The 22,229-nt window shown below is 40.7% G+C and overlaps 2 protein-coding genes across 5 annotated transcripts in view; one reads left to right on the top strand and one right to left on the bottom strand.

The window, feature by feature from the left end:
• The window catches only part of LOC110508970 (unconventional myosin-VIIa), a 36,118-nt gene extending 29,396 nt beyond the window's left edge, over positions 1 to 6,722 (bottom strand). The window contains exons 1-10 of one of the 3 annotated variants that reach the window (XM_036966646.2): positions 5,516 to 5,778; positions 5,273 to 5,298; positions 5,020 to 5,056; positions 4,298 to 4,399; positions 3,655 to 3,804; positions 3,163 to 3,347; positions 2,803 to 2,924; positions 2,403 to 2,545; positions 2,006 to 2,119; positions 175 to 328 (exon numbers count right to left, since the gene is read on the bottom strand). In XM_036966646.2, coding sequence (XP_036822541.2) covers positions 175 to 328; positions 2,006 to 2,119; positions 2,403 to 2,545; positions 2,803 to 2,924; positions 3,163 to 3,347; positions 3,655 to 3,804; positions 4,298 to 4,399; positions 5,020 to 5,037 — 988 coding nt within the window. In that variant the 5' untranslated portion in view covers positions 5,038 to 5,056; positions 5,273 to 5,298; positions 5,516 to 5,778. Of the gene's footprint in view, positions 1 to 174; positions 329 to 2,005; positions 2,120 to 2,402; positions 2,546 to 2,802; positions 2,925 to 3,162; positions 3,348 to 3,654; positions 3,805 to 4,297; positions 4,400 to 5,019; positions 5,057 to 5,272; positions 5,355 to 5,515 lie in introns of all 3 variants that reach the window. The other 2 variants (XM_036966644.2, XM_036966643.2) reach the window with 2 other exon arrangements.
• Positions 6,723 to 16,865: 10,143 nt separating this feature from the next.
• LOC110508971 (nucleolin) lies at positions 16,866 to 21,258 on the top strand. Of its 2 annotated transcripts, none has more exons than XM_090225125.1 (14): positions 16,866 to 17,047; positions 17,412 to 17,472; positions 17,555 to 17,656; positions 17,848 to 17,904; positions 18,038 to 18,109; positions 18,207 to 18,330; positions 18,436 to 18,572; positions 18,672 to 18,798; positions 18,901 to 19,043; positions 19,258 to 19,387; positions 19,565 to 19,701; positions 19,825 to 19,951; positions 20,036 to 20,268; positions 20,921 to 21,258. In XM_090225125.1, exons 1-14 carry the CDS (start codon positions 16,931 to 16,933, stop codon positions 20,950 to 20,952), a joined length of 1,599 nt encoding a protein of 532 aa, XP_090081251.1. In that variant the 5' UTR covers positions 16,866 to 16,930; the 3' UTR covers positions 20,953 to 21,258. The 2 variants fall into 2 exon arrangements, with proteins under 2 accessions (XP_090081251.1, XP_021445578.3); XM_021589903.3 differs by having other exon boundaries at positions 16,894 to 17,047; positions 18,026 to 18,109.
• Positions 21,259 to 22,229: the final 971 nt, after the last annotated feature.

Raw genomic sequence — 22,229 nt, forward strand, 5'->3', positions numbered from 1 at the left:
TCAACATAACAAAAAAAGAATAACAACAACAAAAACACATCAACATTAAAGTATTTTAGGATCTCAAGAGATATGGACATTTGGGTTGGGGGGGATTGGGTGAGGACAAGGCCCAGGTCATATTCCCTAAGAACACACTCAGACATCAGGTCATAGACCCAGAGAGGACTCCACCTTCGAAGCTGACATTGCCCAGGTGGAGTAGTGCAGCAAGCAGCTTGAGGATCTCCCAGCAGTGGGTCTCGGTAAAGGTGAGGATCTTCAGAGCCGTGCGGATACGGGTGTAGTCCTTAGCATCGTCACGTCCATCGCAGACAATACAGTCCCCCTTTAGAACACAGGGTCTAAGGTTATACAGTTTCCTTCAAAAAGTATTCAATCCCCTTGACTTACTTCACATTTTGTTGTGTTATAACCTACATTTAAAATTGATTAAATTGAGATTTTGTTTCACTGGCCTACACACAATACCCTATAATGTCAAAGTGGAATTATGTTTTTAGAAATGTTTACAAATTAATTAAAAAAGGAAATGCTGTCAATAAGTATTCAATCCCGTTGTTGTGGCAAGCCTAAATAATTTCAGGAGTAAAAATGTGCTTAACAAGTTACACGATAAGTTGCACAGACTCTCTCTGTGGGCAATAATAGTGTTTAACATGATGTTTGAATGACTACCTCATCTCTGTACCCTGCACATATAATTATCTGTAAGGTCCCTCAGTCGAGCAGTGAATGTCAAACACAGATTCAACCACAAATACCAGGGAGGTTATTGGGAACCTATTGGTAGATGGGTACAATGAATCTATTATTATTTGCACTTCGGATGGTGTATCAATACACACAGTCACTACAAAGATACAGGTTTCTATCCTAACTCAGTTGCCGGAGATGAAGGAAACCGCTCAGGAATTTCACCATGAGGCCAATGGTGACTTTAAAACAGTTACAGAGTTTAATGGCTGTGAACAACATAGTAGTTACTCCACAATACTAACTAAATGACAGAGAGAAAAGAAGGAAGCCTGTACAGAATACAAATATTCCAAAACATGCATCCTGTTTGCAATAAAGCACTGAAGTAAAACTACAAAATGAACATGTCCTGAACACAAAGTGTTGTGTTAGGTGCAAATCCAACAAACCACATCACTACCACTCTTCATATTTTCAAGCATGGTTGTGGCTGTATCATGTTATGGGTATGCTTGTCATCGGCAAGAACTAGGGAGTTTTTGTTGGATAAAAATAAACGGAATAGAGCTAATCCTAGAGGAAATCCTGGTTCAGTCTGCTTTCCAACAGACACCGGAAGACAAATTCACCTTTCAGCAGGACAACAACCTAAAACACAAGGCCAAATATACACTGGAGTTGCTTACCAAGACATCATTAAATATTCCTGAGTGGTCTAGTTACAGTTTTGAATTAAATCGGCTTGAAAATCTATGGCAAGACTTGAAAATGGCTGTCTGCAATGATCAAGAACCAACTTAACGAAGATTGAAGATTTTTTTTAAAGAATAATGTGCAAATATTGTACAATCCAGGTGTGCAAACTCTTAGAGACTTACCCAGAAAGACACAAAGCTGTAATCACTGCCAAAGGTGATTCTAACATGTATTGATTCAGGGGTGTGAAAATGAATGTTAATGAGATATTTCTGTATTTCATTTTCAATAAATTTGCCCAAAGTTCTAAAAATATGTTTTCACTTTGTCAATATGGGGTATTGTGTGTATATGGGCAAGGAAAACAACCACAATTTAATCAATTTTGAATTCAAGCTGTAACACAAGAAAATGTGGAATAAGTGAATGAGTTATAAATACTTTCTGAAGGCACTGTAAATCAAAACTAGACGTTGAACTGATGTCTGTGCCCAGTGGACAGTTACTTAGTTGTACCCAGTAAAAAATGTAATGTATTAATGAGCTAGATGTATAAATGTGAGTAGGAAAACCTGTACGTGGTCGTGTTGTGGCAGTCTAGTGATATTACCCTCTTGAGGTAGTTGAATTCAGAGGCATCTCCCAAACACAGATTTTTTTTCTGTTCTGTTGTCATCCCCGTTAACATGCAGTAGAATATGTGGTAGTTCCGCTCCTCCATGGCCTAGGGTTAGTTAGTAAAAATTATAACAGTAGTGTTGCATATATCAATATATCAAAATCTCATGACATTAAAACTTTTTGCCTTGATACTGGAAAATCCAACAATGAATTTTGTTCTCTTCGAAGTACGGACACAAAAAAATGTATCTTAAATTAGACAAACCTGTTGTTTACCAGAGATAATTTAGATGGTTTTCGGAATCAATTCCCTTTATGAAGCAATTCGCTATGATATTACCTCATATTCTACATGTTATTAAATGATACTGCCTTTGCTGCCCTACCTGATGGCAGACACGAGACTTCTCCAGTAAGTACTGTTCCAGTCGAGCACCTTCGATGACGCCATCTTTGTTGAAGAAGATTTCCACGTATTTCCCAAAGCGACTGGAGTTGTCATTGCGAATTGTTTTGGCATTCCCAAATGCTGGGGGAACGCAGGAATAGGAAGGTTGTCATGAGTAACAACACTTACGATAGTGTGTGTGTCTGTGTAAAAACACACAGACCCCTCTTAGTCTCATGTGTGTTTATGTATGTGTGTGCATGTGTCCGTGTGTGTGTCCGTGTGTGAGAGAGAGCAAGAGAAAGAGACATAGAGAGACAGAGAGGGGCATAGAGAGAGAGAAAGAGAGGGAGAGAGATGTACTGTAGAGAAAATATTTGAATCAGTACAGAGCCTACCTTCTAGTATAGGGTTAGCCTCCAGTATCTGCTGCTCTATCCAGGAGTGCTGTCCACTTACTGCAGCCAGGAACTGAAGTACCAGCTTGGTACTCTCAGTCTTCCCTGCACCTGACTCCCCACTGACAGAGAAAAGAGAGAGACAGTCCATCAGTTCTTGGATTTCAGGTGTGTATCCAGTGTAAATGTCAATGTAAAAAGTAGGACTGAACCCCTCCAAAGAGCATCTTCAAATATAATACAATTTTAAAAAACATATTCCACAATAATAATAAGAAAAAAGTGACACTTCTTCTTTGGTTTCCTATTGCTCAACCGAATGACTTGAGTGTCTGATAAGTGGAATGCTGCCAGTCTAACCTGATGATACAGCACTGGTCTCGGTTGTGGCGGCACATGTTGAAGTAGCAGGTATCTGCGATGGCAAAGACGTGTGGGGGTAGTTCTCCCAGCCTACGCCCGTGGTACCGCCTCACCTGGTCGGCGGTGTAGAGAGGAAGCTCCTGGTAAGGGTTGACTGCCACCAGCACAGAGCCTGTGTAGGTCTGTGCGCAAGACATTAACAGAGGTTTAGGCTTGCGCAGCCCACTTTTTTGGGGGGCACCACATTAATAATTCTGTGAACGTCTTTCATGAATCTTTCATCTTTTTCTGCTTGTTTCCAACATAAACTAAATAGTCCAACATCCATAGCGTAGAAAGGGTCTGAATGTACAGCAAACATGTGTAGGAGCGGTGATGGGTGTATTGGTACGGAGATGGGTTACGCTTCAAAAGATTCAGAACATCAAGACCAAACCCTTTATTGTTAAACCAAGCGTTATGGGTAGTGTAGTACAATAGGGGACTCACATAGATAATGCCTTGTCTGTGTCGGACCAGCAGGTTCCTGAGGAGCCCGGCCTCGTTGAGGTCCCCCAGGCGGATCATGTCGTCCACCCCCTCCACCGAGGTGGGGTGCATCACCCTTATGGAGTCCTCCTTCTGGGAGAGCTTGTGTTCCTGGGAACAATACAGGGACAATACACAGAACTTTAGGCACAGATTGACATAAATTTTTTATTTATTTTTATTTTTTACCTTTATTTAACTAGGCAAGTCAATTAATTAAGAACACATTCTTATTTTCAATGACGGCCTGGATTCAATACTGGATTTGTTAGATATCTTAAGTTACATAATGTCACATTTTGATGTCTGAAGGTCTGAAGACTTTAGCTTTGTTTTTAAACTGTCTCTTTAAGTTTTTGGTTTAGGTTTTACATCATTTTATAACAGAGCAGTGCAGAATGCAAAAATACAGTAAAAAGACAATAATAAACAAATGTTTTTAACGTTCTAAATTATGTCATTTGTAAATGTAGATAGTAGTTTGATAGATTATTCCCTAAAGTGATTGATTTATATCTTGAGCTAATTTGAGACCAGCAGTAAATTAAAATACTAGAGTCGTACAATTCAATACAATACAAGTATAATGAAGTACCACGGTCACCTTTCCTTCATCGTCAACCAGGAGCTGGTGTCCAGTGTCGGTCACTTTGACCCGGGCTCCGATGGGCACCCCGGTACCAGAGTCCACCCACACCCACTCACCCTGGGAGCAAGAAGCTTAGTGGTTCAGGATCATACATTTGAAAGAACGCAGATTTTGCCCTTACATTCAAAGGCTTGTTACTCTATTGGAAAAAAAAAGGATAGTGTGCAAAGACCTATTGCAAGAAACTCCATCACACTGGTGACCGTAGGATCATTGTGTAAGATCTAATAAATTGTTTGTGGAGCATCTAAGATTGCCAGTGTGCTAAAGCTTACAATTCAACATAGGTATTTTCTAGCACAGATCTGTTTACACTGTCTTCCCAACTCCATGACAATGACCATAGGAGATGGCTATACACTGCAAACAGATTTGATACCAGAATAGGGATTTTCCAGGCATTTTCTGAATTGAATGGCAATGGCATTGTCCCCAAACCCCTAGATAGATCACATTCAGACATAATGCCAGAGAGAATTCCTTGTCCGGTATCAAATTTGTTTGCACTGTATAGTCATCTCCTATGGTCATTTTCAGGCCCAAGGGAGTTGGAATGACTAGGCAATGGAAGTGCTGATCACATAACACTATTCTATTTCAAAAACCTTTGTAACCAAAGGATGGCATCCGGGTTACATTGATCAAATAGTCAACATAGATCATATCGAGGAGCTTACCTTTCTCAACATCACCATGATAGAACCCTCCTATTTCCTAAATTCAAGAAACAAGAAAGACACGAGTCATGCATTTTTTTCAAGAAATATATGTGGATTGTATAATGTAAACCGGGAGATACTGTGATCTCAATGTCTGTGATCTCCATTTTGTAAGAAAAGATTCCAATGGTGATTATATGGAGATAATGGTGCTCAATAACTACAATCATCCATTCTAACAACATATTACACAAGACGAACAATACAGAACCTTTTATGGCCTTCCTCGAAGGACGACTGAAATGACAGCAAGTCGTTACTCTACACCATTCAGCCTACCCACTGGGCACACACTGGTTGAAGCAATGTTGTTTTCGCGTCAGTTCAATTAAATTACATTGAACCAACGTGGAATAGATATAGAATTGATGTTTGTACCCAGTGGGTAATGGCTATTGCCACATTTCATAACTCCACAAAAAAATACCACAAAAACACACATCTGCCAACTTACTCGTAGCAACTCAGGTGACGGTCCTCATTGAAATCCCAGTTCTTCAGTTAGTCCTGTACAGTAGATGTGGGCTCATATGTTTGTTAGATGACGTTAACACAACCCTACCAGGATAGCACAAAGAACGAGGAAACGACTGAAACTCCTGGCCCTGACACATCTCCTTTATGGCACTTTGACTTTGATCTGTCATGTTGCAGACTCACTGCTCAAGAAGACAGGAGCAAAGTCGGCTCCTACCCACTCACTCTCCTAGTGCGTTTGGACCAATTCGCCCTTCAATTCTGGGCCTGCTTCCAGACGTTAACCTGTAACCTAAATAATCCATATCAAAATCTACAAATTGAATCACAGAACATGTTAGAAAGAGTTTATGAGCTGGGAGCTCTTATGAAACTATAGTAGTGCTCTTTGGACCTGTGTTAATGGCAGCAGACACTGGTCTGGTTTCTGTATTGATACAAAATCAAATAACATTTTATTGGTTGCATACACATATTTAGCAGATGTTATGGCGGCGGTAGACAAGGTCGCCCTGTTCATGGAGCCACCGACGCCATCTTACTACAGTAATAGTAAGGCGCTACAGAGGGTAGTGTGAACGGCCCAGTACATCACTGGGGCAAAGCTTCCTGCCATCCAGGACCTATATAATAGGCAGTGTCAGAGGAAAGCTCATAAAATTGTCAGAGACTCCAGTCATGCAATTCATAGACTGTTTTCTCTGCTACCGCACACGGAGGGCCAAGTCTAGGACCAAAAGGCTCCTCAAAGGTTTTTACCCCCAAGACTGCTGAACAATTCATAATCGCGACCGGACAATTTACATTGACAACCCCCATCACCTCACACACACAAATAGGCATTATCTGAAAAATAACAAGACATTTGTTTCCTCCAATAAGTTCTGTTCAAAAAAGCAGTTTGTATTCTCTCACCGAGCTACAGCAAACTATACCAAACTGACAATTGAACCCTGTGTTGTTCTGGAACAAGTATTGTTTCCCCATGATTGTAAAATAGTAATTGTTTATTTACAAAACAGAAATGATATTGAAAAAAAATGGGGTCCTGATTTAAGGGACAATTTCCTTTAGTGGAATTAGAAGAAGAAAAATTCAGTTCTAAACAGGCAAAGTTTGTGTAACCAATTCAGATAAGGAAATCATAAAGGCATATCAGTTTCTCAGATGGCTTATTGGAAACCGTGCCAATCCAAAGGGGAAATGAAGCACACAACTCCCCGTGCCTCTTCTCACTGCCATTACCTTATTTGGTTCGCTGTAACGTGGGTTTATGTGAGTTAAGGGTAAGCTGTAAAGTTTACAGGACAATAACAATGATATCAGCTGGGTAAAGAACCTTGTCCTTAACAAGATATAGAGTCAATTAGCCAGCGTCAGCCAGTCAGTCAGTCAGTTGCTACAGTCAGTCAGCCAGCCAGCCAGTGGCTACAGTCAGCCAGCCAGTCTGTCAGCCAGTGGCTACAGTCAGTCAGCCAGCCAGTCGGTACAGCCAGCCAACCAGTCAGTCAGTCAGCCAGTCACAGTCAGCAAGACAGTCAGTCAGCCAGTCGCTATAGTCAGTCAGCCAGCCAGTCAGCCAGCTGCTAAAACCAGCCAGTCAGTCAGCCAGTCGCAACAGTCAGCCGGCAAGTCAGCCAGCCAGTCTGTCAGATAGTCAGCCAGTCACTACAGTCAGCCAGCCAGTCTGTCAGATAGTCAGCCAGTCAGCCAGCCAGTCAGTCAGCCAGTTATTACAGTCAGTCAGCCAGCCAGTCCGTTGCTACAGTCAGCCAGCCAGTCAGTCGGTACAGCCAGCCAACCAACCAGTCAGTCAACCAGTCACTACAGTCAGCCAGCAAGTCAGTCAGATAGTCAGCCAGTCACTACAGTCAGCCAGCAAGTCAGTCAGTCAACCAGTCAGCCAGTTGCTACAGGCAGTCAGCCGGCCAGTCAGTCAGCCAGCAGTCAGCCAGTCACTACAGCCAGCCAGTCAGCTAGATAGTCAGTCAGCCAGTCGCTACAGTCAGTCAGCCAGCCAGTCAGTCAGCCAGTCGCTACAGTCAGTCCGGCAGTCACAGTCAGTCAGCCAGCCAGTCAGTCAGCCAGTCAGCCAGTCGCTACAGTCAGCCAGTCAGTCAGTCAGCCAGTCACTACAGTGAGCCAGCCAGCCAGTCAGTCAGCCAGCCAGCCAGCCAGCCAGCTAGTCAGCCAGTCAGTCAGCTAGTCAGTCAATCAGTCAGTCAATCAGTCAGTCAGTCAGTAAGTCAGCCAGTTAGTCATTACAGTCTGAATAATCTTATCAGGCTCATCTCCAGAGAAGTTTCACCAATTTATCTGAGTCATCATCTTTGTATGGCAATTTTAGGGGAGCACAGTGGATATGGTCGATAAATGTGTGCACATGAGCAATGGGACAAATCAGACTGATCATCAGTCAGTGTGAAGGACAGAGGAACTTGGAGCTCTTTCATGGGGTAATGCTTAGATGGGCAATTGATTAGAATAATGTTTTATTATTTTTCTAATGATGCACTATGCAGAAATCACCCCAGCATTTCCTGGATGCTAAACTAGTTTGAATAGTTTGCCTAATTTCTGATTATGTGACAAAATAAGCAAGTGCAGTGCAGAGAATCATTGTACCATCTAAACCGCTGTAAAATATATTTTCTAAAACCGAAAATATAGTATTTTCAGCTGTTTGAAGCTGGTGTACAAAACTGAAAGTAAAAGATGCAAAAATTAAACTTAAGAATGGGAAGCAGAGAAAGAGTGCACAGAGAACAGATCTGCCACTTCCTAGATTTGCTTTCAATTATATTTAGTATGTTTACATGCACACTAATAATTCGATATTAAACTGATTATGGCAGTAGGCAGATTATGCAATAGTCATGTAAACACCTTACTCTGCTTAACTTAATCGGTGTAAGGTCAAAATCGAAGTAAGCATACACTGATTAAAACACCTGGTTTTCTTAGCAACCTTTCACATTATTAGTACAAGTAAACACCTTAATCGCCTCTAAAAGTCTAAGCCGTTGAGGAGGGGGTACTCAGCTAATATATTGAATTGTTTTAAGATGGTCATACCATGGATCATTTAGCTATTTGATTTAGAATTTTTGCTAAAATAATCCATCCACCTGACAGGTGTGGCATATCAAGGTGCTGATTTAACAGCATTATCATTAAACATATTAAACCCTGTTTTTGGGTAGCCACAAAACTACTAGGGTAGTACGTACGGCCCAGTACATCACTGGGGCAAAGTTTCCTGCCATCCAGGACCTCTATACCAGGCGGTGTCAGAGGAAGGCCCTAAAAATTGTCAAAGACTCAGGCCACCCTAATCATAGACTGTTCTCTCTGCTACCGCACGGCAAGCAGTACCGGAGCGCCAAGTCTAGATCCAAGAGGCTTCTAAACAGCTTCTACCCCCAAGCCATAAGACTGCTGAACATCTACTCAAATGGCTACCCAGACTATTTGCATTGCCCCCCCCCCACACACACACACACACTCTTTTACACCGCTGCTACACTCTGTTGTTGTCATCTATGCATAGTCACTTTAATAACTCTACCTACATGTACATATCACCCCAATTACCTCAACTAACCGGTGCCCCCGCACATTGACTCTGTACGGGTACCCCCCCTGTATATAGTCTCGCTATTGTTATGTTACTGCTGCTCTTTAACTACTTGTTATTTTTATTTCTTATTCTTATTTGATTTATTTTTTAAACTCCATTGTTGGTTAGGGGCTTGTAAGTAAGCATTTCAGTGTAAGGTCTACTACACCTGTTGTATTCAGCATTTCAGTGTAAGGTCTACTACACCTGTTGTATTCGGCGCATGTGACTAATAACATTTGATTTGGATTTGATTTGACTTCCATACCTTTAAAAAAAAACAGTACTGCTTACCTTCAGAGGTGAAGGTAACACTTGTGGGGGTCGTAGAGCAAAACGGAGGACACCATCATGTTCTTGAGAGTCCTTCCTTAAGTAACATAATAAAACTCTGTCAGTTTAAGATAGAGATATCGGGGTTTTTTTTTGCATGGGCTGCAGCTCTCTCCACCGCATCCACCTATGTTGGCCTATCACATCTGCTGTGGAATGTGGCCGAGCTACAGCTGTGTTTTTGCAGACCATGAGACATTCCGAAAATCTTCTCACAAAAATGTCTGCAGCATTTATGTGGAAAATAAGTATTATTTTATATAATAATTATGGTGGAAAATAAGTATTTGGTCATTAACAAAAGTTTATCTCAATACTTTGTTATATACCCTTTGTTGGCAATGACAATGACAGTTTTCTGTAAGTCTTCACAAGGTTTTCACACACTGTTGCTGGTATTTTGGCCCATTCCTCCATGCAGATCTCCTCTAGAGCAGTGATGTTTTAGGGCTGTTGCTGGGCAACATGGACTTTCAACTCCCTCCAAAGATTTTCTATGGGGTTGAGATCTGGAGACTGGCTAGGCCACTCCAGGACCTTGAAATGCTTCTTATGAAGCCACTCCTTCGTTGCCCGGGAGGTGTGTTTGGGATCATTGTCATGCTGAAAGACCCAGCCACGTTTCATCTTCAATGCCCTTGCTGATGGAAGGAGGTTTTCACTCAAAATCTCACGATACATTCATTATTTCCTTTACACGGATCAGTCGTCCTGGTCCCTTTGCAGAAAAACAGCCCCAAAGCATGATGTTTCCACCCCCATGCTTCACAGTAGGTATGGTGTTCTTTGGATGCAACTCAGCATTCTTTGTCTTCCAAAAATGACGAGTTGGGTTTTTACCAAAAAGCTCTATTTTGGTTTCATCTGACCATATGACATTCTCCCAATCTTCTTCTGGATCATCCAAATGCTCTTTATCAAACTTCAGACGAGCCTGAGGGTTAGATCTTGCGTGGAGCCCCAGATCGAGGGAGATTATCAGTGGTCTTGTATGTCTTTCATTTCCTAATAATTGCTCCCACAGTTGATTTCTTCAAACCAAGCTGCTTACCTATTGCAGATTCAGTCTTCCCAGCCTGGTGCAGGTCTACAATTTTGTTTCTGGTGTCCTTTGACAGCTCTTTGGAGTGTGACTGTTTGAGGTTGTGGACAGGTGTCTTTTATACTGATAACAAGTTCAAACAGGTGCCATTAATACAGGTAACAAGTGGAGGACAGAGGAGCCTCTTAAAGAAGAAGTTACAGGTCTGTGAGAGCCAGAAATCTTGCTTGTTTGTAGGTGACCAAATACTTATTTTCCACCATAATTTGCAAATAAATTCATAAAAAATCCTACAATGTGATTTTCTGGATTTTTTCCCCTCATTTTGTCTGTCATAGTTTAAGTGTACCTATGATGAAAATTACAGGCCTCTCTCATCTTTTTAAGTGGGAGAACTTGCACAATTGGTGGCTGACTAAATACTTTTTTGCCCCACTCTACATAGACTTGGAATCACTGGCCACTTTTATAATGGAACACTAGTCACTTTAATGTTTACATATTTGGCATTACTCATCTCATATGTATGTACTGTATTCTATCCTATTCTACTGTATCTTAGTCTATGCCGCTCTGACATTGCTTGCCCAAATATTTATATATTCTTAATTCCATTCCTTTACTTTAGATTGGTGTGTATTGTTGTGAAATTGTTAGATATTACTGCACTGTTGGAGCTAGAAACACAAGCATTTCACTACACCCACAATAACAGCTGCTAAAGACATGTATGTGAAAAATAAAATGTGATTTAGAACTGGGACACCAGGTGGATGAAATTCCTTAGCAGGTAAAACAGAATAAGCAGGCTCCGGACCTTGTAGGGTAAGAGTTGAGTACCCATGCTCTAGTGGGAACATTAAGCAGCGTCTTGTTGGTACCCTGATGAAGAACAGCTCAGAGGTGAGCTCCTGGACTCTCTCGGAGGCAGTCACGTCATCGTTACAGCGGGACGCCTGCTTCTGCACCTCCACTACAGAAGAGGACCACAGCCTACACACCAACGTCACAAAGAGGCAGATAATGTATTGTAAAGACAAGACGCGCGGGCACACACACACACGAGTCAACTTGAACTACTTTTTTTCTTACAGAGAGGGCAGCACAACACCATCAAAGCCAATCAATCTCTCAGAGAGAACACCAGGAGAAACAAAGCCTCATCTGAGATTCAGGGTGTTTTGGAATCTAAGGGAATCTTTGTCTTTCAACACATTACTATTCCACCACAGACCCAATCTTCTCTGGTCTTTCAACACATTACTATTCCACCACAGACCCAATCTTCTCTGGTCTTTTAACACATTACTATTCCACCACAGACCCAATCTTCTCTGGTCTTTCAACACATTACTATTCCACCACAGACCCAATCTTCTCTGGTCTTTTAACACACTACTATTCCACCACAGACCCAATCTTCTCTGGTCTTTCAACACATTACTATTCCACCACAGACCCAATCTTCTCTGGTCTTTTAACACACTACTATTCCACCACAGACCCAATCTTCTCTGGTCTTTCAACACACTACTATTCCACCACAGACCCAATCTTCTCTGGTCTTTCAACACACTACTATTCCACCACAGACCCAATCTTCTCTGGTCTTTCAACACATTACTATTCCACCACAGACCCAATCTTCTCTGGTCTTTCAACACATTACTATTCCACCACAGACCCAATCTTCTCTGGTCTTTCAACACATTACTATTCCACCACAGACCCAATCTTCTCTGGTCTTTCAACACATTACTATTCCACCACAGACCCAATCTTCTCTGGTCTTTCAACACATTACTATTCCACCACAGACCCAATCTTCTCTGGTCTTTTAACACATTACTATTCCACCACAGACCCAATCTTCTCTGGTCTTTCAACACATTACTATTCCACCACAGACCCAATCTTCTCTGGTCTTTTAACACACTACTATTCCACCACAGACCCAATCTTCTCTGGTCTTTCAACACACTACTATTCCACCACAGACCCAATCTTCTCTGTGTGCTACAAAACAGCAGAGACACTGCCTCCTTGCCCTCGTTCTACAACAAAGCCATTGTTCTCTATGGGGTAAACACACACACAGCCCAGTGTCCTCTCCTCTCGCCATCCACCCAGAGAGTCTGCCAGCCTGTGGACGATGACATCAGCGTTGCAACAAGGTGAAGTGTCTGTAGAAGAGCACGTTGGCTAGCAACATGAACTCCTCCACCAACCTGGAAGAGGAATGAAAGAAAGAGGAACATTTAAAAAGTTGACAAAAATTACTGCCAATACGTTCTTTACAACCAGCTCTCTAGTTGCCGTTAAGCTCACTTTGAATCCAGTTTGCTTGCTTTCTTGAGGTATACACACACACACTGCATTGGCCATATACCACAAACCCCCTAGGTGCCTTATTACTATTATAAACTAGTTACCAACGTAATTAGAGCAGTAAAAATAAATGTTTTGTCATACCCGTGGCATACGGTCTGATATACCACGGCTGTCAGCCAATCAGCATTCAGGGCTGGAACCGCCCAGCTTATAAAAAAAATAATAAATGTGTACACACACACACACAAACAGAGATATACATGTTTGTGTAGACACACACAGTCCAAACAAACATGTATCTCTCGGTTTGTGTACACACACACACAGGTGCTGCAATGAAAGACTCATGATACTTTTTGGGGTTGATTCTCTTGATCCCTGCAAAGAAGATGGAAATGTTTCTATTAGTATGCTACAGCTTTGCTTAAATTGTTAGTAGTCACCTTGACCAATTTCTTAGACTGGAAAGATGGTTAGATGCCTAGTGCGTTAGATCATATTTGAAAGATTCAGCTTTTGGTCAACATTGTCTGAAAGCCAGTGTTCTTTGGTAAACAAGTAGCCAAATGATCACCGTGGTTACTTGGTTTGATATAAGTATTCATCATACTAATCTTTATTTTTGGGAATGTCTTCACCTGAATGTGCTCTCCTCTCTTTAGGCCGCCGGAAACTTCTTCCAGGGTCATGTACGCTTCAAACACTGTCTTCTTTGGACCTCCTCGGCATCCCGAGTGGCACTGCATCTCAGTGCAAGAGACCCTGGTTCAACTCCAGGCTGTATCACATCTGGCTGTGATTGGGAGTCCCCATAGGGCGGCACACAGTTGTCCGGGTTTGGCTGTCATTGTAAATAAGAATTTGTTCTTAACTGACTGGCTCACCAATAGGATATTATTTCGGAACCAATATTCTAAAAACAAAGTATTTTTATACAATATATCCCAATTATTCCATTTATAATATCTGTGTGGAGAAAAATGGTGTTTATAAATTAAGGACCATGACAAGAAAACCTGCCGATGAAAAGCAGAAAGTTGCACTGGAACTTTGTCAATATTATAATTGCAAAACAACATGAAGTTAAGGCCACCAAAAGTAGAGAAGACATGATGAGGAATAAAATTCCAGATAGAAGTGGGTCTTCTTATGAATTATTTTATCCAATTGATCTTAAAAGTATTATTTAAAGTAGTAAAGTCCAGAAAATTCATCCCACCATTCTCATAACAGTTTTCCTAATGTAATGAGTATGGTTTCTCCACAGAAAGTTGAAAGCATCTGGTCTATCTCCTTGCTTATTTTACTGTCAAGATATAAAGATAGAGCGCCATGTGTTAGTCTAGACCTTCAGCCTTGGTTATTAGGACTCTTCCTTTTAAAGATAAGTCCCTCTGTAGCCATTGATTTAGCTTCTTCTGGGGGGTTTTAATAAGAGGGTTAAAATTTAGTAAGCCTCTAGACTCCTGATCCTTTGTAATGGTTATGCTTAAATATGTAAGTTCTTCTTTTACTGGAATACCATAATATGAAGGTGTCACACAATCTTTGACAGCCATGAGTTCACATTTATTAATGTTAAGATATAGACCAGACACTTTGGAAAAGGATTGTATCACATTGATCGATATGGGAATTTGGTTAGCATCTTTCAGAAAAATATTTCTGTACCTCATGAAGCCAGACTGTGTTTCATCAATGACTGCATCCAGGACGTCTTTAATTATCTTTGCAAATAGTAAGGCTAATATCTTATGGTCATTATTAAGAAGACAAACTGGACGCCAGTTATCGATGAGCAGCACTTCTTTTTTAGGCTTAGGTATCAGTGTTATTAACCCCTGACTCATTGTAGGAGGGAGAACATTGTTTTAATACCCTCTAAATAGGAAGGGAGCTACTTGTTCAGAAAATAATTTGTAAAATTCTGATGTAATTCCATCAACACCTGGGGATTTATTGTTCTTTAGATGTTTGATAGACTCTATAATCTCCTCAACTTTGATGGGTTCATCACACTGTTTAGATTCTATATCACTGATAGAGTGAACATTATTCAGTGAGTTAAAAAACATATCTGTGGATTCCTGACAGTACGTAGAGCTGTACAATTTTCTGTAAAAATTGCTACAGTATTTAGCGATTCATTTTTGGTCATCTGCAATAACACCATCAATAATTAACTTACAGATAGTGTTATTCTTAGAGTGAAATTTCTCAAGTCTAAAGAAATAGGATGAATTCTGTTCTCCCTCCTCAACCCATTTTTTCCGAGATCTAATAAAGGCTCCTTCTGCTTTTAATCTATATATATTATCCAGTTTATTTTGTAACTCAATTAGTTCCATCTTCTCCTCCCCCGAGAGGCTGGCTGGGGACCTCAGAAAGGGAAGTTATCTTAATGATCATCTTTTCCTCCTCAGCTCTTCTGGTCTTAGCAAGATTACTACCATATTTTCTAAGGTATTTGGACACCTCAAATTTAAAGAGCTTCCTGTTCTTGCAATAAGATTTTTCTTTACAAACCCTTTCCCAAAAGTGTGAGAGCAGATATTTAACCTCAAATGTAACTATATCCTTATTTAATAATAAGCTATGTAGCTTCTAGTGGGATGCTCTACCAAGGTTAGTATCAGGGGTAAATATTTTGATATCAATGTAAATGCAACTCATCATTCTCATGTTTGGTGTTGTACCCGTAGAAGTTTACAGTAAAGAGTGTAATGTCATTGTAACGGATCATTCTCATGTTTGGTGTTGTACCCGTAGAAGTTTACAGTAATGAGTGTAATGTCATTGTAACTGATCACAAGACAAATAAAGTAAAGTGACCAATGAGGTCACATTCCGAGTGTAGAATATTACCACCACGGGTATTTTTCATTGCAGTGACACCAGCGGAGCGTTCAGATCCATGGGAAAGCCAAATATCGTTGCTCCACTGTGACCTCCAGAAGTTGGCTACAGCCGAAATTGAGTGAGACTCTTGAAAAAAAGCATACATCTGTTCGAAATTGTTTAGCAAATAAAAAGTAGGCCTTGCACTCCACATTGTTTCGTAATCCCCTAGAATTAAGAGAAACTATAGACAAAGACAAAACAACAAATATTATATAAAAGTATAAACTGTAGTAGGATGAGTCAAAGACGTAGGAGCAGTGAACAAACGATAAGGAACCGAGATCTGCACCATTTAAGTCTATTTAAACTTTAAACTTTGAGCTAGATGTTATCTGGCTTTGAAATTCAACTCGGCTGAAAATTATGTTCAAGACCAAACCAAGGGTTCTTGTAGTAAGAGAGGCTAAAAAACCCTCTTTAGTGTAATCAGGAACTATTCTGAGAAATAAAATACAACATAATCATTTAAATAAAACGGTACCTACTATTTTAAGTGCATATGAAAACTGATCATAAAAAATGTTTTACATATACATGTTTCTAAGACCTTTTTCACTTGGAAATAAGTATTAATAACTAAATAGAACAATACCCGTGTAAAGTCAGAGCAGACCTGTATGTCCTTTAAAACCGTATCTTAGTTACTCTATACATGTTTTTTTTTTTAAACAGCTTTCAGTCTTCGTCGTAAGTTTGTAAACAAAACAAGTCTTCTGGTCATATATGAACAAAATAATAAACTGAAGTACCTGAGTATTCCGAAAAAGAGTCACCTGATGCTTGTTAGGTAACCATATGCATAACCTTACATTAAGACCAAAAGGCTTATTTGAGTCAAGATATAGCTTTGTGGCTGTGCTATCTAGTGGAGACCTTAAATAACCACTGTGTAAATGACTGGTAATTGCAATCTGGAATCATTGGGACGTCCATGCCCTAAACCCTTTATTTTATTTAACTAAAAACCCTTAACCCCTACACTTACCCTAACCCAGTGTTTCCCAAACTCGGTCCTGGGGACCCCAAGGGGTGCACGGTATGTGTTTTGCCCTAGCTCTACACATCTGATTCAAATGCGCAATCCATAATTGCCGTAAGGACGTTCCAAGGATCCCAAATATCCCCGTCAAAATTTCAAACCATATCCGGGCGTTAGGTCAACTTGCATGCCGGGAAAGAAAGTATTTAATCGCTGCTCCCCACATGTGAATAGTCGTGTTCGCTGTACAGCTACGTTAGCAGAAAGAAAAGAATACACAGAAAACATGGCAAAGTCAGGCAAAGTAAGAATGACATCTAAAATATACGTATTATTAAAGGCGAACTGGCTCACTGCAGTTAGTCTCACACGGCCACACGTGAAATGACATTGTTGAACGCTAGCTAATTAGCTAAATTAACGTTAGGTAGCTATTGCTGAACTCCAACGTTACTCTGCCTAACTGTGTGTTCATGGAATGTTTAACTAGCAACTTTGTATCACAGTTTACTTGAAACATGTGTTCAACGTAATGAGTTATAATATATCTATTTCGAATGCTCAGTATCGGCTTGTTCTGTTTGATTGACGATGATTAACCAATCACCAAAGTCCACACCATGACGTGCAATGTACTGAAATGCTCATTCCCCCAAAATGTTTTATAGACAACCCAATTAAAGACCTCTAAAAAGAGAACTGGAAAGATCAGCGAAGACAATAACTCTGGTAAGTGTGCCAGTTAACTTTGGCAATAAATACAATTATAATTACATTAAATCAGCCTTTGATATAATATGATGCCTTGCAGAGGTTCAGACTGATTCTCCAGCATCAACAGAGGAAGCTGCCACTACTCCACAGGTCATCGTTTCCACAGAACCTGAAGAGAACAAGGTCAAAGATGCCCCAGGTAGCAAATGCTTTGAGGGGTGGTAATAAGCGTAGACTGTATATCTGCGTATGACATCAAGTCCCAACATGTAGCCCAATTGGAATGGTGATAATGTTCATATGAAATTTCTTAAATACAAAACACAAAAGAAACAATATGTTTTTAAGTTCAGTAGGTATTTCCAATGTCAATGAATATTGTTTGTGTAGCTTCAGAAGCGGAACAGATGGACACAACTGCTGATGCGGAAAAGGTTCAAGTCCAGGGTGAGGTCAAAAAACAGAACGGAATTGTAACCAATATTTGCCAGATGTCACCCATTAGTTGTTTTTCATCAGGGTATCTATGGAATAGTGTTTTAATACATGTCTGCATTTCTCTCTCCAGCTGTTGCTGCAGCCCCAGTAAAGAGAAAAGCAGAAGCAGAGGATGAGACTTCTCCAGCGAAGAAAACCAAGTGCATTAATGATGGTACGATTGTGAACAGCAGTAAATATCACCACGTCTGTTTGAGCGATTGATGGTTTCAGTGTGCTAACATGCATCTTGTTTTTATTTTATTTTGAAGGTTTTTGTCTTTTTGTTGGAAGCTTGAACACATCCAAGACAGTGGAGGAAATTAATGATGCCTTGGCAAACTTCTTCACATCGCATAGTCTGTTGTTTCAGGAAATTCGAGTGGACATTACAAAGTGAGTACTTGGCATTGTTATGCACTGCATAAACTTAACCTCTACGAATGTTTGTAGATTTCTTCATGATACAGATTCTTCCCCATGTTTATGTGCATTCTATAGGAAATTTGCATATGTCGACTTTGACACAGAGGAAAACTTGACAAAAGCCCTTGAGCTGAATGGGGAGAAGATCCTGGACCGAAAGATGAGGCTAGGCAAGGCCAAGGTCAAAGACCCTACAGTAGATGACAAAAAAGGTACTAGTCTCATCTTGAGTGAGTTATCCTTGCTACTGTTATATTTGTCATTTCTAGAATTGATTGATTTCCATGTAGTGACAGTCTTTTTCCTCACAGCTAAAGATGCCAGGACCTTGTTTGTCAAGAATATCCCATTTGCAGCAACAAAGGAGGACTTGAGGAAAGTCTTTGACACGGCTGTCGAAATCAGGTTTCCTGGAGGCATTGGCACCCCAAGCAAAGGGTGAGATGCAGTGTCCATTTGATATTTACGTGAAAGGGCTAGTTATGTCTATCCCAGGATTCTGTTCTAAATACGTCTATTGCATCTATTTCGTTGTGACAGAATTGCCTACATAGAGTTCGAAACGGAGGCCACTGCTGAGAAAGTGCTGGAGGAGAAGCAGGGGATTGATGTCCAAGGCCGTGTAATCGTCATTGACTTTTTGGGAGAAAAGAGCCAACAACAAAAAATAATCAAAGCTCCAGGTAAAGATGGAAAGAAATGAGGTCAATGGGAATTTAAATTACTGTAGAAGCACAAGGTACTTGATTAGCTAGCTATATGGCTAGTCATGTTGCTCGTTAGCATCTTCAAGATTAAAGTATGTTGTAATTCAGTGATTAGTTGAGACATCTTGTTTATCATAGTTCTCTGAAAAGTGAATGAAGTTAACGTGTTCTCAAATGTTCTGTTCCATAGCTGAAGCCACACCAAATAACGAATTACTGGTGACCAACCTGGCTTACGCTGCAAAAGAGGATGCCCTGAAGGAAATCTTTCTCAAAGCAGTCAGTGTCAAGATACCACAGAGCAATGGTAAACCGAGAGGGTGAGTGAAGACGCATGTTGTTGCTGCATCTGCTTTGTTGACCTCTATTGAAAATGTTGAACGCCATCAAATTGCAAAAAAAAAATGGAATTAAATGATTAAGTATTCGTGCGATTAATTTCATGTTCTGACTGGAAATAATGAAATTGTGACAATTAGGCCTTTTTCTTTCAAAAGTCATGCCTTCATTCAGTTTGAAAGTGTGGAAGATGCCAAAGAAGCCCTGGAATCATCGTTAAACAAAAAGATTAGTGGAAGAGCCATCAGAGTAGAGTTCAGCCAGAAGAGGCCAGAAGGTGACAAAGGGAACACTGGTAAATATTACTATTAGACTTGCCCAATGAACGTCTCATAGCAGAGAATTGGTTGGCGAATCATTTGAAATAGTTTGGCTGTGTGATCATGCATACTTCTGTAATATGTGTGCTCTCTTGTAGTTCCTTCGAAGACGTTGATGGTCAGGAATCTTGCCAAGGAGACGAGTGAGGAGACTTTGAAAAGTGTCTTTGAAGGTGCCATTGAAGCTCGAGTCACCAAAGACAAGGAGACTGGCATATCTAGAGGGTATGTGGTGAAAAATGTCCCCCTTCAAATCACATTTTTACATTCAGATGCCCTTTGAATACTCACAGTTGGCCACTTCTTAAGGTTTGGCTTTGTGGACTTTGAGAGCCCAGAGGTCTGTAAGGCTGTCAAGGATGCCATGGCAGACCTACAGATTGATGGGAGCAAGGTGACCCTGGTCTATGCCAAACCCCAGGGTGAAAGAGGATCTCGTGGAGAAGGAGCGGGCTCGAACATGCGTTACGGAGAGAAACCCAGGGCTAGAGGTGGCTCTGGAGGCAGGGGCAGAGGTAGCGGCTCCAGGGGTGGACGAGGAGGTGAGATCATCTAGGTCAGGGATGGTTAACTGGCGGCCCACCTTTTGTAGGCCCGTAGATCAATTTCCACCAGGAGGAACTCAGCTGGGGTCTCAACTTACTGTTGAGAGTTAGAGTGATAGAATACACAAGGTCCAATTTGGTTGTGTGTCGGATGTTTTTCTATGATGTCAGTCTCATTCTTTTTTTAGAATGATAAATTTAGTCTAGCGGCCAGCTATCTAAACTTATGGGGGGGGGGGGGCTATTAACATTTCTCTCCGCACCATGGCAAAATGTCAGGAAATTTAAGATGCACTATGCAGAACTAGCAAGTATAGCGTAGAGAATCATTTTACCGTCTTAAACCACTGAAATATGTTTTCCATTAGCAGAATTTTGCTTGGGGCCCACAAAAGGCTAGGGCCAACTCTTACTGCTTGTGTGGGTATGGATGTGGGTAAGCAGATACAAGCGCGCAACTGTGGCCCCTTGTGATAAGTTCAGATTTTTTTGGGGGGGGGGTTGCTATAGGTTGAATTGAAGTTGCAAAACTGATGAGGACATGTCAATTGATACTTCATACTCGATGTATTCTCTTTACTCCACTTGTATCTACCAACAATTCTACCAGCGTTGTAAGATGCTTCCGTTTGTTATTGTTGTTTTTCAGGCAGAGGTAGTGGCGGCGCAAAGAGGACTTAAAAAAGAAAAGAAGTAAAGGAAGACGCTCTTTATTTTTTACAATGGACTGCTGCAACAGCTCTATTTCAACGTCTACATTTCCTGACAAGTCTGTGATGGGCACCTAACGATTAATAGAAACAAAGCAATTTGTTTAGAGATATATGTGAAAGGTTTCTACCACGTTGTTCATACATAATGATGAAATGTCTGACACATTGTACATGTAACGTTTTTGTCTGTTTTACTTTAGTTTACCTTTTTAATTGTTAATTTCATGTAAAGACTTTATTGAAGACTGGGCAATTAAAAGGTCCCCAAATTTCAGATTTTCTGTTTTTTTTTCTTTTTTAGGGGAGCTTGTGTTTTGTTTGAGACTAATTGTTTCTTTTAAAAAATGTATACAGTGTACAAATCATTTAGGAACACCTGCTCTTTCCATGACAGATTTCCCCTGGTAAGTCTATGACATGGAGTGTGTTTGTGTGCATTCAGAGGGTGAATGAGTAAGACCAGATTTAAAACGGGGTATGGTAGTAGGTGCCAGGCGCACTGTTTTTTGTTGAGATTTGCAACACTGCTGGGTTTTTCAAGCTCTGCAGTTTCCTGTGTGAATCAAGAATGTTCCACCGCCCAAAGGACATCCAGTCAACTTGACATCTGTGGGAAGCATTGGAGTCAACATGGGCCAGCATCCCTGTGGAATGCTTTCGGTACCTTGTAGAGTCCATGCCCTGACCAATTGAGGCGTTTCTGAGGACAAAAAGGGGGTGCTCAATATTCGGGTGTTCTGGGTGTTTTGTACACTTACTGTGTATGAAAAGTTTACTTTACCAGAATGAATGCAGACCAGAATGTAATTTGTATTCTAAACTGACATATGCTAATTATAGACTGCCTATACTGAGTGACAGTCCACTTATCAACTATCAAAAGAACAGTACTGCCATTTATGAGAAACACATTTTAGCATATTTTCCAAGAAGCTTAGCTAGAACACATTTTCAAGATATCAGCAGTTGCTTCAGTGAAAGTCTGAAGACTAGCTCGGAGCAAGCACACAACATTTGGTGAATGCACGAGCGTCTGAAGCTAAGATACAGAAATATCCATTACCGTTAAGGATATCATAATGCTGAAAAAGGATACTGACAACGAAAAGAGAGAAACCAATTGGGCTTTTAAGGACAATTATGAAATGACAACTTTTTTTTTGTACTGGCTCGGGTTAACTTTTCCACGAAATCACCCATATATACAGTACCAGTCAAATGTTTGGAGACACCTTCTCATTCAAG

This window comes from Oncorhynchus mykiss, chromosome 28 (genome assembly GCF_057628025.1).
Source record: "Oncorhynchus mykiss isolate SJ-2025 chromosome 28, ASM5762802v1, whole genome shotgun sequence".
Lineage (NCBI taxonomy): Eukaryota > Metazoa > Chordata > Actinopteri > Salmoniformes > Salmonidae > Oncorhynchus > Oncorhynchus mykiss.

Excerpts from the sequence above, each read along its gene's own strand:
- LOC110508971 (XM_021589903.3), top strand. The coding sequence starts at position 16,931 with ATGCCGGGAAAGAAAGTATTTAATCGCTGCTCCCCACATGTGAATAGT. Across the intron at positions 17,905-18,025 it reads GGAAAAGGTTCAAGTCCAGG|CTGTTGCTGCAGCCCCAGTA; the intron begins GTGAGGTCAAAA and ends TTCTCTCTCCAG. Across the intron at positions 19,952-20,035 it reads GAGACTGGCATATCTAGAGG|GTTTGGCTTTGTGGACTTTG; the intron begins GTATGTGGTGAA and ends CCACTTCTTAAG.